The sequence below is a fragment of the Botryllus schlosseri genome, chromosome 2, assembly GCF_051294905.1.
Source record: "Botryllus schlosseri isolate E-star chromosome 2, Bs_hap1, whole genome shotgun sequence".
Lineage (NCBI taxonomy): Eukaryota > Metazoa > Chordata > Ascidiacea > Stolidobranchia > Styelidae > Botryllus > Botryllus schlosseri.
In genome coordinates, this window is record NC_137237.1 from 2446385 (window position 1) to 2460026 (window position 13642).

The 13642-nt window shown below is 40.1% G+C and overlaps 1 protein-coding gene and 2 long non-coding RNA genes across 22 annotated transcripts in view; 1 reads left to right on the forward strand and 2 right to left on the reverse strand.

Moving 5' to 3' along the window:
- Positions 1-6421, reverse strand: part of LOC145432975 (uncharacterized) — a 63839-nt gene extending 57418 nt beyond the window's left edge. For 3 of the 20 annotated variants that reach the window (XM_080309825.1, XM_080309839.1, XM_080309830.1), the window contains exon 1: positions 6002-6406. In XM_080309825.1, the coding sequence (XP_080165951.1) occupies positions 6002-6095 (94 nt within the window). In that variant the 5' untranslated portion in view covers positions 6096-6406. Of the gene's footprint in view, positions 1-6001 lie in introns of all 20 variants that reach the window. The other 17 variants (XM_080309823.1, XM_080309826.1, XM_080309822.1 and 14 more) reach the window with 13 other exon arrangements.
- The window catches only part of LOC145432992 (uncharacterized), a 365973-nt gene that overhangs the window by 213860 nt on the left and 138471 nt on the right, over positions 1-13642 (forward strand). The window lies entirely within an intron of this gene.
- LOC145432978 (uncharacterized) lies at positions 10025-10959 on the reverse strand. The gene is made up of 2 exons (XR_013913021.1): positions 10755-10959; positions 10025-10230 (listed from the first exon to the last, which is right to left on the reverse strand). It is a non-coding gene; the product is annotated as an uncharacterized LOC145432978 (long non-coding RNA).

The following is a 13642-nucleotide window of genomic DNA, read 5'->3' on the forward strand; positions in this document are numbered from 1 at the left end:
GAAGACTGCGTGGTTTAAGCAAATTGACGGTGCGAAGTTTGTGTCATGTCATTCGGTAAGCAATCTTTTATACGTTGGATACAGCTAATCCGTTTTATCATAGAAACCGCAGCGAGTTAGTACTTTCAGGCGGAAAACTTTTTCGACATCCCCGAACAATACGCGGTAGATTGCCGAAGGCCAGTTCAAAAATTGTGTCAGCAAATTATACATTCGCGTCGACCGTGTTAGAAGATTGATTTCTTACATTAGGGGTCTTCCAACTACGGACATACCTCTTACGTCTATACGATCAGTAGCAAGCAGTAACACGCGTATAGCTATATGCAACAATCCTGCTAGGCGTTAATGTGTCCATCAAAGTCCTAACACTAGTCGCGTAAATTCGAAGCTATCCAATCGCGAATTTTCTTTTCATGATATTTTCAAGCATTGTGAAGCTGAGTACCACTTGGAATTCGAAAACTGAATATTTTAGCGTTTCCAAATTAGATTAGAAATATATAGCTATACAGCATTTTCCAAATAAGACAAGAATTAGAATTATATCTAAACATCATTTCCGAATTAGATTAGAATTAGAATTACTGAATTCGCCAAAAACTTGGAATTCTATTAGGTTCACTTCATATCAAATCAGAGATCATTCTCATTAGCATGAGCATGGCATATGTATGCACATTGTACATAAAGCTTGACTCGTTGTGTTCTATGCAGTTATCCTGTAGCATTTTCGGGAAAACCAGTAATTGGATTATAAATAAAATTGGAGCATAGAAACATTTCACAAATTAGATTAGAATTAGAACCAGAGCTAAGAAACATTTCAAAAATTAGCTTGGAATTAGATTACCTGCATTTCCCTCTAACCATAGTTTAATTAGATAATTAGGGTTATCTAGTTGTCCAAGTCGAGAGACCCGGCAGTCAGCCGACCCTTAGTGAAACATAATTTATAATGATGCGCGCCCGCGAACCAACATATTATTACAGATATATTCTGCAAATAAATTTAATAATATTGTAGCAATCAAATAACGAAACTGGACGAAGATTACGCCTGTAGCATAATTTACCGTACGGAAGACTAGCAATATGGAACATGATGCCATCTTAGCCTTTCAAACGAGTAAGAGCGTCTTTGTAGCTGCAGTTCTAATTCCATTTTGCGAAGTATAATGCGGAATGGATTTCTACGTCTCGGATGTACGTCCAAGTGTGTGACTGCCCGCTATAAGCAGTAAGAATGATATATCACACCAGACACTGAGAAGGCTATCCTCCTTTATAGCGACGGATATAGATTTCGACTAGGAATAACATCGTATTTTGATGTATCATACCGGGTCCTTACTTGAGTATCGTAGGCCCCGATCATACATTATTTGATATTTTTGCGTAAGGTAAGTGATTGCACTCGCCTAGATATATCATTGCGCAGTGGAATAAGGTGAAGGTGTCTTCAGAAAGAAGTCTTTATTTTCCATATACACAATGCTCGTTTACTCAATGTGAACTTATCGTTAACTACATGAAGTTCGCGAACAACGAGTTCGCCGACAAATGACTTCAAATCGATCCATTTTGCAATTGAGCGACCAAACCTCCGCCAACCGAATATGTCGATATTACACGTCGTTGACCTCAATGAATGTTGCGATAATATCTCTGTAAGTGCATTGCGTAATCATGTATATAAATATATCGCCCATAGGCTTCAGCAAGCGGTCTTGCCACATCATTCACGGAATCAATCAGTCAAAATATTAGATCAGGCCAGGGGTTCTCAGCGTTTATTTGGCCGTAGCCCATTTTCCGGTTTGAAAATGTTCAGTGGCCCACCTCTGGTTCTCAAGCGGTGTGCCATTTCCGTCGCGCAAGTGTGCCGCGAGTGGTTTCTTCGAAATTTTGAAATTATGCGCAAAATAAATCTACGGTAATCCACAGCAAACGATAAATAATCTAAATCGAGCTTGATATCAAGTTTGTACATTTGACGAATTCGCTTTGCCCGGCATATCGCGTGCCTTGAAGGCTGAATTCGGTTTTGCACACTACGTTGTCTGTTCGCAGGGAAGAGCACTGAGCAGACTTGGCGGTGCCTGTATGACAATGGAAGTTTTTCAATCCTCAATGTCGCACCAATCACCAGCGAGAGATGAACTGCGATGGGAGTGGCGTTCGCGTTTACAAATTCGAAGTACAAACGTTACAATCCACATGGCGATTGTTAGGTAGCGTACTGGCACTTTCGTTGAAATGTAGGCTTGTCGCACAACGTTGTGTTCCCGACGACGAATTTGAGGATTGAGAAGTAAGGTGGAACAATATATATGTGTTAACAAACTTTCTCGCCGCTAAGGCGCCATTAGATGTTCAGCGTCTCAAATGTTTGCATACAAAAATAAACACTTATTTTCCAACACTTGTCACAGAAAACTTTGCAAGATAAGAAAACCCACTTTTGCCGCAGTAAACCCATGTTACTTTAAATCTCAAAGAGGAGGAAGAGCTGACTGACATCCGTATTGACGGAAACTTGAAGTTATGGTACAATGAGATGGCTCTCCATGAATTTTCGATTAAAATCCAGAAGGTGTATCCTTGCATTGGAGAAAGGCCATTTGTGATATAATTAAAGTTTCCACGTCGTTTCTGTGCGAGACCGGATTTCCGTCTGGTCAACATAAAAATCAAAAAAAGAGAGAGGTTACTTGCTGTTAAAAAGGAAATGAGAGTGGCATTATTAAATGTTCGTCCAGACTTTAAAAGGAAATGCGCTAGAAGAAAACCGCAAATTTCGCACTGACTTTGTTTGTGATGGAATTCAATAAATTGTTTTGTTTTCGCACGAACAGTTCAATATAATACATAATAATTTTGGTTTGACTGCAGAGGCGGTCACATTAGTCATCGTTTTGATAATAAATTGCAATTGTGGCTATTTAGATGTTACAACAAGTCAATAATACGACCTGTTCAAGTGCCGTAAATCTACCTCAAATGCACTTCAGTCCGTGTTTAATGCACACCTACTTTAAGGGCATACGGCATATGACACTGTCGGAATGTTTGGTCGCTTCAGCATTAATTTCCAGTTATTATATATTATATAATCGACATTATTTTCGTTGCTATTGGCCGTAGGTTGTCGTAGCCGGGGGAAAAAAGCCGCCGTTTCCCTTCCCACGTTCGACTTGTACATTGCGACAACATAGCCTTCGTGCCACTACGTCTCATCAGAGTCTGATGAAAAAAATGATTTAGCCTACGTTTATACCGATATTATGAGTAAATTTTGGAATATATGAACCAGGGATATCTTGAACATAACAAATATACCTCAACTTTGACTAATCCTACAATGTTCCAAATAGCTCTGTGGCCCACCTCAAATTCCTCCTGAGAACCCCTGAATTAGGCTAAACAAACTATGGTTTTGGATAAGGAGCATCCTTGCTGTGAAGCTATCGATCGCAAATTGATACCACCGATCAGCAGTAATGGTAGTATATGATTCCAGGTGATTCATATTCTCTTCGACCGTCAAAATCAGCAATGCACATTGGACATTGTCGAGTGCAGGATAGCTGCAATTCTTACTTCACACCTAGCATATTCGAGCCGGGAGGAATTGGGTAGCTATAATGACCGAGTAATACCTTAAACTGTATTTAGAATCCCGGTATGACATTGATAAGTGGTTTAGTAACGTCGTAATACGGTTTAAATTGCGTAAATACTTTGATTCCCAGCCAAAACGATAATTTCGATAAATCAGTTCTCAATGTCAATTGAGTTTTTTGTTTATCAATGGATTAAAAATCACATCATATGCAACAGTAATATGAGTCGTTACAGCTAGGGTTGCATTTAAAACAAAAATCAATTTAAAACAAACATGTTTAAAACAGGGGCCTAATTTAAAACATGTTTTTTATTTTGTTTTTTTGGTTTTTTTTATAAGCCAGGACGTCACGAATATCCAATTGTGACATCATAGTAAATTGACATCGACAAATTGAGAATATAAGGTTATAATAGCTCCTTTGACGAAATATCTGTACTATTAATGTTGGACCGACTATTTATAAGTCGGCTATATCGGGTGGTATTTGTCCGTAGGCTCATACAACATGTTTTTTGGAAAGTGTTTACACAAGTATGGCATAATTTTACAACATAAAAAAAAACAAGTTGGTTTTTTTAAAAAGGCCTTTGTTTAAAACACTGTTTAAAACATGTTTTAAACAAATTGTTTTGAAACACCGTTTGTTTTAAATGCAACCCTAGTTGCAGCTAGTGAATAAATGCTATCAATTTTGCGAATGTAATCTTTTGAGACAATATCAAGTCATATATATCACTCATCTCGCCTAAATTAGAGGGAAAACTGAATTCACCCCAGGTTTTTCCATACATTGTGATTTTGCCCCGAAGCAGTCAACCACCCTCTACGATTCAAGGTTGCACTGGTATAGGCGCAGGGAGATGCACACATTCTCCATCCTTGTCACGCGCTATACACGGCCGTAGACGACCGAATGCACGTGATTTTTGTAGTCAAGAGAGCATCAACACTAGATCGGGCTTTCAAGCCAATTAAAACCCGAGTATGTCATGGGAAGCTATAACCTCAATTCAGGAAAGACACCGGAAATCGATTTCCAGTAATTGCCTCCCCTGGTATCCCTTTGTGAACCCTGCTTCAGAGTATGTTTGCATTGTGCCGGATGGTATCAATCAACGATTGCTTTCACATATTAAGGCCAGACATGGCCAATATAAGCTTGATTCGTCCAAGATTTCCGCATTAATAAGGAAAACAGTTTTTTTTTTGTTTGGAGATGCGGCATAGGCGACGTAGTTTCATTTTCTGCACGCAACTGGCACGGAAATGGATTTTATTGCCGTACTACGTTACATTGGTATTTGCAACTTCAACTTTCCTTGCTAATTATTATAAAACCACATGGCCAGATGTCTGTGTGTCACCGCCGGCTATCCAAACTCCCACACCAGAGCTATCTTATTCGTTACAAATTCGTTTCCTACCAAACGCAAGCTACTTATGGGGTGTTACAAGCCGGTACGGTATCTGGAGAGTAGAATTGCAATATCAAGTCCCGTACTTTTACCGAACCAACTGACTTGGTTCAATATTGTACAAAGTATGTCGCCTATAATTATCCGATGCAGGATTCACGTTGCTGGGAATAAGCCTACACCATAGACCTGGGCATTGTGCAGCCCGCGACGCGATTCCGATCGGCACGCGAAAAGTTCCTTGGAATTTAGAATATAAAATATATTTGTTAATGTTAATGTGTTGACAAAAACTACTGTATAAACTGATCCGGAAATGCGTTTACTTCGAAGTCTAGTTTATTTATGTACCGTGATTACGTAACCTACGTACGGGCCTTAAACGGTTACGTCATACCTTTTAAAATCCTAATTCGTAAAATACTGCAATCAGTGCACGTGGTTAGCGGTCATCCTCACCCCTAAACGATGTTATGTCAAGCAATGAAAGATTAGGCTGAAGGTCGACATTTCAACAAGATTTGAAGCACTACATATTTGTTTGCAGAAGACAGCCGTGAACCGGAATTTTAGTTTATGGTGAGCACCGAGCAGGTCTCTGTGTTTAGGAATTATAATTTCAGTCAGCAATATGAGAAAAATCTTGCCGTGATTACATACTCACGGCTGATGCGGACCTGCTAGATGAGACAGCAAAACAGCTATTCTACCAAGCCACACAGTGCTAGGGACGCAGCCTAATATTTCCGTACCCACTTAGCAACGTGTGTTAACAATGTAATTCACTGCTTTCAATTTAGAAATAAAACTGCACGACGCAGAACATATTCTCTAAACTTTTAGCTCGGCCCGCCGACGTATTTTCTGGCCCACATTTTGCCCGCCGGAAAAAATGCACACCACTGGCCTACACAGCACACAAATCAACAATGTGGGTGGATAGTACATCACTTACCCATGAGAAGTTCATCTCCCAGCGCCAGCCTTCCGTCACTCAATAGCAATAAACAAATTAGGCAAATCTCGATGCGAGCCGTTGGTAGTATCATGTCGCAACCTATACTGTCATATAGGACTATAAAATTAAGCAATGTAAAGGTTTCACTGATAGATTTAAGTCGATTAGCTTGTAATCAAACTGACATAATATTACAAATGCTACACTCAATGGGATAATTTCATATTGTGCCAGGTTTATAGTACGAATGTTATCGAAAAAATTGGAGTCAGTGGCACATTGCAAATAAATCACGGCAGTGAGCCTTATTTGCAACATGCCTCTGACAATAAATAAACTCGCATGTACGACTTAACTTAAGAGATAAGTTTTCTGATCATACCTCTACACAAGATAAGAAGGTTAGTTGAAATACCTGTTTTGCAATGAGTCGCCCGAGGAAGGAGTCACCAAAATCTAACTCACACCATGCGACAAAAATACCTGGACACGCGTTACAACCGTCTAAAGACGAAACAGTGCTACGATATATTGCGTTCATTTTTCTACAAATGCTAAACGTCTATCATGTCATATATACCAGTTATCACTTCTTCACATAAGCATATGTAGCCTACGCTGCATAATAATTATGTAAATATATGGCTATATAGTGCAATTATGCAGCTTCTCATCGCTGCGAAACATGATCTCGCAAGTGATGTCCACATTACACCATCGGAATAGAACATTAGTCGAGTCTACTGATATATATCAGGAGTATCGTTTTCTCAAGAAGTCGACGGGTCGCCTGAGGTATAATTCTGCATATTCGCGTCAATCACACAAAGTCAGCGTTCTAAATCAGCAAGGTTTCATGTTTGAAGTTCACGGCCTCAAACCAATTACAAATACTAAGTAGAGACGGGCTTTTCTTTTGTTTTCATATTGACACTTGCATGTGGATTCGTGCAACGGTAGGTATGCCGCAATCAACCTGCGGCAGTCATGAGGAGAACTGGGCGCGGGTCTTATGAATTTGCAAGTCGTGTCGATAGTCTGCTATCGGCATTGCTTACTCCCACTGGAATACTTCAGCTTCTGTAGAGATATACTGGTCTGATTGCAACACGCATATACTTACTAATTTCACGGAGGTTGTGCGATGAACGAATGAATAATAGCGAGCCTGCAAGATTAACGGACCTCGACCTGTCTGCTGCCATATAAACTCGCCTATCGACACATGCGCCATTCATTTCATTGCTAGTCGTAGATGCTTATCAGTGTGCAACGAGCATGCCTCTTATTTACATCGCCTAGGCCCAGGTGGGTGTCTGATTTCAATGACTACTCAAAGTCGTTTTGACACCTTCCTATCTTTTCGTAGTATCGCAGTCTTGCGATGTCTTGAAATGATGAGATTGTTACTAAACTGAAGTTTATTCATAAAATTTCATCACTTCAAAACATCACAAGACTGCAATACAATGAATGATAGGAAGATGCCGAAACGACTAGGAGTAGTCTTAAGATCAGACACCCACCTGGGCCTAGGCGATGTAAAGCGGAGGCATGCACACTAAATGAAAGTAAAAGAATATCATATAAAGTGGCAATTGACGGAAGGCGAGATCGATATGTCAGGTCGGGGTCCGATATAATGGTGAGGGCTGACTAGTATACTGATACAATATCTTGACAAACTTTACTCAGTTGGCTGATAATTTACAAGGCTGATTTTAAGTTCCTTCGTATTTTTGCAACCACTGCCTGTCCACACTATTTACAAATTCAAATTATCCAAAATTCCATCGGAATCTAACTCAAATCTTACAAAGTTAGATTTAAGTTTAAGTTGACATTATTGTTGCTCCGATTGATATTGATGGGCTTTGGCATACACTGCTGCCACCAAGCGTACAAAACTGAAGAGGCCCTATCACTGCCTGGTGCAGAGGTCTCAAACACGCGGCCCGTCAGAGCATTTTGTGCGGCCCGCGACGACATTTTAAATTTTTATTATTTTGACAATATATAAGTGTCACATATATATTTTCAGGTTTTAAGGCGAAAATTCCCTTTTAAATTGCTCCGAAAACCTGAAAGTATTCATCAAACTTCACTATCAAATCAAATGCAAACGCTACCATGCAGTGGAAGATTCAAAAATATTTACCATCAGGGGCGTATTCAGGGGGGTAATAGGTGTCCAATATCCCCCTTTCCCAAGCTCAACTCTCCCTCCTCTTGAATCCAAAATCTAGCTCTCTGTTATTGTCTTAGTAATAATTATTCGACGCTCATTGCTCATTCGAGATTAGATGCCCAATAAATAATAAATGCGACGATACCCCTTTTTCTGCTATTCCTCTCTCGTCTGTGACAGCGGGAGTAATTAGTGCAGGGGTGGGCAAACTACGGCCCGCGACACCGTTGTGCGGCCTGCGAGAGCCGTAAGAAACTTATTAAAAATATTGATTAAATGCGTACCAAATATCGAATTAATGCAGGGACTTGAATAAAGTTTTTCTTAGTATATTTCACCAAGATAATTCTAAGGCAGTGGTTCTCAAACAGGGGGCGCACACCTTGGGGGCGTGACGGCATCTGAAGGGGGGCGCGAAGCTAAGCTCAAGTGAAAAATTTTTTTGCGCTTCGCTCGATTTACACTCAGTTCCTACTTTTTGCTCTGTATTTAGTCTGAATTTCATATCTAGAAGTCTCTCATTCACAATCGTAACCCTCCATGCCATCAAACTATCTGTTTGCTAGCATCCTGGTTACGTTTTGTGATGTGACGATAAGGGGGCGCGAAATCTTTCACCATCATAAAGGAGCCGTGTCTTAAAAAGTTTGAGAACCACTGCTCTAAGGTAAATGCTTCCTATATTGTTTTTATGTTTAATTTCTGGCACGACCATCTCAAGACCCACGCAGTTTGAAAGGTTTCAACTGCTAAACATCACAGAAATCGTAAACGAGATGGACATAATTCGGATCACGAGTGTGATTTCAGATTGGCAACTCCATTTTAGTGATGTGCTAAGAAAAAACGATTGGCGCGTGTCTTATGTAGATTCGCTCTCTGTATGGTATTCATATTTTATCTGCAAATAGTAGAAACGTGTTTGAAGCTAACATGGTTATGATTAGAGCCCGACTGATATTGGATTTCTGAGCCGATACCGATATGACCGATATCCAGTACCTCCACCGATAACCCCGATATATTCAGCCGATATTTAAAAGATGTGGAATCTAGCTCAAGGCCCATATTTAACACCTCAGAGCATTTATTTCAACAACTTTACAGCCATTGATATGCTAGAACATGAAATAAATGAGTTAGGGGCTATAAAAATATATCAAAAAAGCACCAATCCAGCCGTGGCAGATTACAGTTCACGAAGCACAATTTCTTGGCCCTTTCTCCAAGGAGTGAACTTCTGTGGTAGCCTATGTTATAGATACGTACGTAGCCTGCGTTGTCGTTGTTTGTGACTTTTACTGTGTTTTCGATTGTAATAGTCATTTACACCGGGTCGATATTCCATGGTATGATTCCATATTCCATATCTGCCGACTTGTAGCACGGGCTCACTTCTACGCCGGGAACCAAGCACCGCTTAAACGCGGATCAGATGGCGAGAAGGGGCCTAGACAGCCTGAGTGTGTAAGAAACAGGTCGCCAACCCAATTAGCCAACCTTTTAGGTCTTATATATTTGCAAATCTTATTCCAAGGGTTTCTACATGGATGTAGAATTGTAACGGCTAACAAAGTGCAGAGGAAATGCTCTCGTCGACTTGCTTTCTCTTGCTGATGTTGTTATTTACATCCTTCAGTTTCTCTATGAGGCACCGTACGCGTGTGTGTGTGTGCGGGGGGGGGGGAGTCAGTGCCATGAATCTCACTGTGCGTCACCGCATGACACCGATGTGCACAAAACATACTAATCGACTGCTCTGAAATTCGTTTGCATAAGTCGCAGGTTTTCTAACACAAAGAAAGATATCCCTAACAGATTTGACAACGTAGTTCAATCACTGTCCCATGTATTGCATAAACACAACCAGCAGTTCAATTTATTGATCATAACTTGTGGTAGCATCCTTCGCATGCGCACAACTTGGGATCACAAGTACAGGTACTGCAGCATGACCTCGCAGACGTCTTGACTGCCGTCAGTGATTTAGTTGTTGGCGAACTTGTGTTTTTCTTGGCGCACCCACATTGTCTCGATTCTGTCGGAATACAGAGAGCAGATTATCATTTCACCTTCGTGTAGTTCTCAGCATTTCCAAATCAGAGTAGCATTACAATTTCTGAATTCGCAAAAACTTGAAAATTCAATTAAGTTCTTAATTAGGATGGAATGCAACAAAAATCAAGTTCATCTCATATCATATCTGTGTTCATTCTCATAAGCACGAGAATGACAAATGTATTGTATACACATCACGCTTAGATCATTTCGCACCATACAGTTCTTCTGTAACATTTCCAGGAAAACCATACCTTAGATCCGAATTAGAATTAGAGCACAGGCCTGTACAGATCTCACATGTTATATTAGAACTAGATTACCGGCATTTCGCTTCAATCAATACAATTAGACAACTAAAATGATCTGCCCAAGTCTGGATAAATGCATGTGGCAGCTTAACGTACTTCACTGATACACCAAATCGGTAGTATCAAGTATATCATCCTACCCTCACAATATATCAGTATGTTTCATGCCTAATAGCACGGTATAATTTCTCACCTGAACACTTGCATACTTGCAGTCGCCTTGCCGCTTGTGGCTGACCTACGCTTGAGTCTTTAGCATCCATATTTTGAGACCGCGCGACCTTGTCGTGGAGGAGATGTATGATGCACTCATGAAGGTATCACATGCTAAGCTGCGATAACAGAGCAATGCATATTTACTATACGTAAACATTGGGTGAACGACTCAGCAAATCATGGCGACCTGAGGTATATGTCACCATTCTTCATTGAGACTCCGTATTTGTGTGCTGAGAGCTGATACATTTCGCTCTTCGGTCACGCTCGGTTGCCTATTGTTGAGATTATAAAAGTTGAATTATTGTATTGATCAGGTCATACTCTTTTTTGTATTAGTAAAGAAATAATAGGCTATCGGTATCGTTGTATAGGAGTTTCCTTTGCAATACATAGCACCGACCATTTCACGGTATACTGTTATCTGGTGATGCAACGCTGTCTCAATATCATACGGTAGACCAGTGGCCGGGAACCGATGGCTCGCGAGCCATATATTTCTCTTTTGGGTAAGATATGGCACTTTGCCAAATATTTATTTTTGTGCTGAATTGATCAATATTGCAGCGACTTGTTGGTAAATTTTCCTCCGGTATTGCAAGTCTGCAAATTTTGAAAAAGTGTTCTCTTTTCAGATTTCCAAAATATGGTAACTCTAGGTAAAGACAATGCCGTCTTCAGGTTCAAAATCATCAAATTTAAGTTACTGTCACGCAGGCGGCCAATATCACTCGCGATTTCTATTCACCCGACTCGAAATCTTGAATTGTGCGATACGTTGATTAATCTAAGAGCATAGCAGACACTGCGACGCCCATTTCAAAACGCAGTTTTCAAATACACATTGTATTCCTGATCTACGGCGCGAAATGAACTGTTGTGGTTGTAACATTCACAATTACTAACTCGAATTACACACAACGCCCATAGCTATCCACGTTCTTGATTGGTAAGAATAGCTCTGTGTAGTACCGGCGATAAAATGTATGCGTGCAGCGTAAAGTTATGCTACTGCCGAATACTCTGAGAATTGAGAAGTCGATAAGTATTCAGATTTTCCGAATTAGTGTGACAGTCACATTCGATTAATATCAGTTATGATAAATTCTAAGCTACTTACGATGAATTGCGTTATATATGGTGAGGCTTCGCCCGTCTGTGCCTTACCTCTCGTCTCGAGCTTTATTTTTGAACAATAAATACCAGTTTTTAAAGAGCAAATATGGCGCACACGAGGAATCCCATGTAGTGAGTTCGAATTACTGCTACCATGACGTCACGAATTTTCAATTCAAATTTCAATTCACAATTTTCAATAGTGACGTAGCAGTGGATTGGCATGTATGGCTTTTTCGGAGTTGAGATGGAAAAATAGGCATTATGGCTCTTCGGACAAAAAAGGTTCCCGACCACTCCGGTAGACAGTCTACCCGCTGCTTGATAGCGATGCAATTCAAATATCCACGACATCAGCATGAAAATAAAGACTCTCTCTCTCTTTCTCTCTCTCGCATCATAATCATATTGATGAACCAGCAACGTTTTGGCCAACTACATTACATACTATATTTTAGCCATGCGAATCAAGTTACCCAACTTATATCCAGAATTGGTTCGTATGATACGTGAATTCAAGTGCTAATCTGGTAGTACTAGGCAGCCCTTAGGTTTACCGGACCACGGTATGTCAAATCGATCTCGCTTTTTGTCACATACCCCCGCATTTTGTCGCTTTTACTTTTCATTCAGTGTGCATGCCTCCTCTTTACATTTCCACAGGCCCATGTGGTGTCTGATTTCAACGACCACTCATCATGGTCGTTTCGACACCTCGCTATCTTTTCATTGCATGGCAGTTTTATGTTGTTTCAAAATGATGAAATTCCTGGTAAACTCATACGCATACTCATAATTACTGAATTTTGTTAAAAAGTAGCGTGAAAAGTGAACATTATTAGAATATCATGTCCAAGATAAAATCCGAATCTTGTTTCAAAGTATTCGTAAAACAGTTTTCGAAACGGAAACACTTTTTAGCGGAGATTGGTCACATTTTTACATAATTTTCTTGGCTCCTATTCTTTTCTGGTGTGAAACCCCGTTCGGTTCGCGAAGGAGAGCTTCAAAATCAGTGACGTTTGCATACAATACACAGCAAAGGCCTTGTATCCTTAAGCATCATACATATTGTTGGTATATCGAGCACAGATTTTTTTCAAGGTATGAAGATCTCACTGGCACCAACAAAAAGTTTCACCAAATCTGTTGCATATATGATTCAAATTCAAATTCAAATGTAAAGAACACAAAGGTACAATTGGAGTAATTATTTAATTCACTTGTTGAAGAGTGGGTCATATGTGTGTTCTTGTTCGCAGACGGTTCACAGTCAAGTATATATATGCTACTTGTCTCACGGAGAATTGTCCCGACGCTCGGCAAGATGGCATGGACGTGTGAAGTGTTATGAAAGCATAATGAACACAATTTCTAGCACCTTTCAAGTGTATTGACTGTATTATAAATGGTTCTTGAAATATTACTATTGATTGTTGATTTGTTTCGAAGTCTTTGTTACATCAAGGCTTGTCAATGAGTTTCTCCGAAATGACGCGACTGATGCTTAAACAAGATTCAGCACTGAGATTATAGATGAGGCAGTGAACGGAAAGTTATGGCCATTACACATTACTGATGAATGTCAAATGCCAGTGAAACAAGCGCCAAGGCTTTGACTATTCAATGTATACTCGTACAAACAATCAGCCGCTAGTTGGTGTACAGCTGAGTGTGAATGTGAATGGGATTAGGAAATGTAATCTACCTTAGCCTATACCAACCATCATCTGCATTGACCGGGTGTAA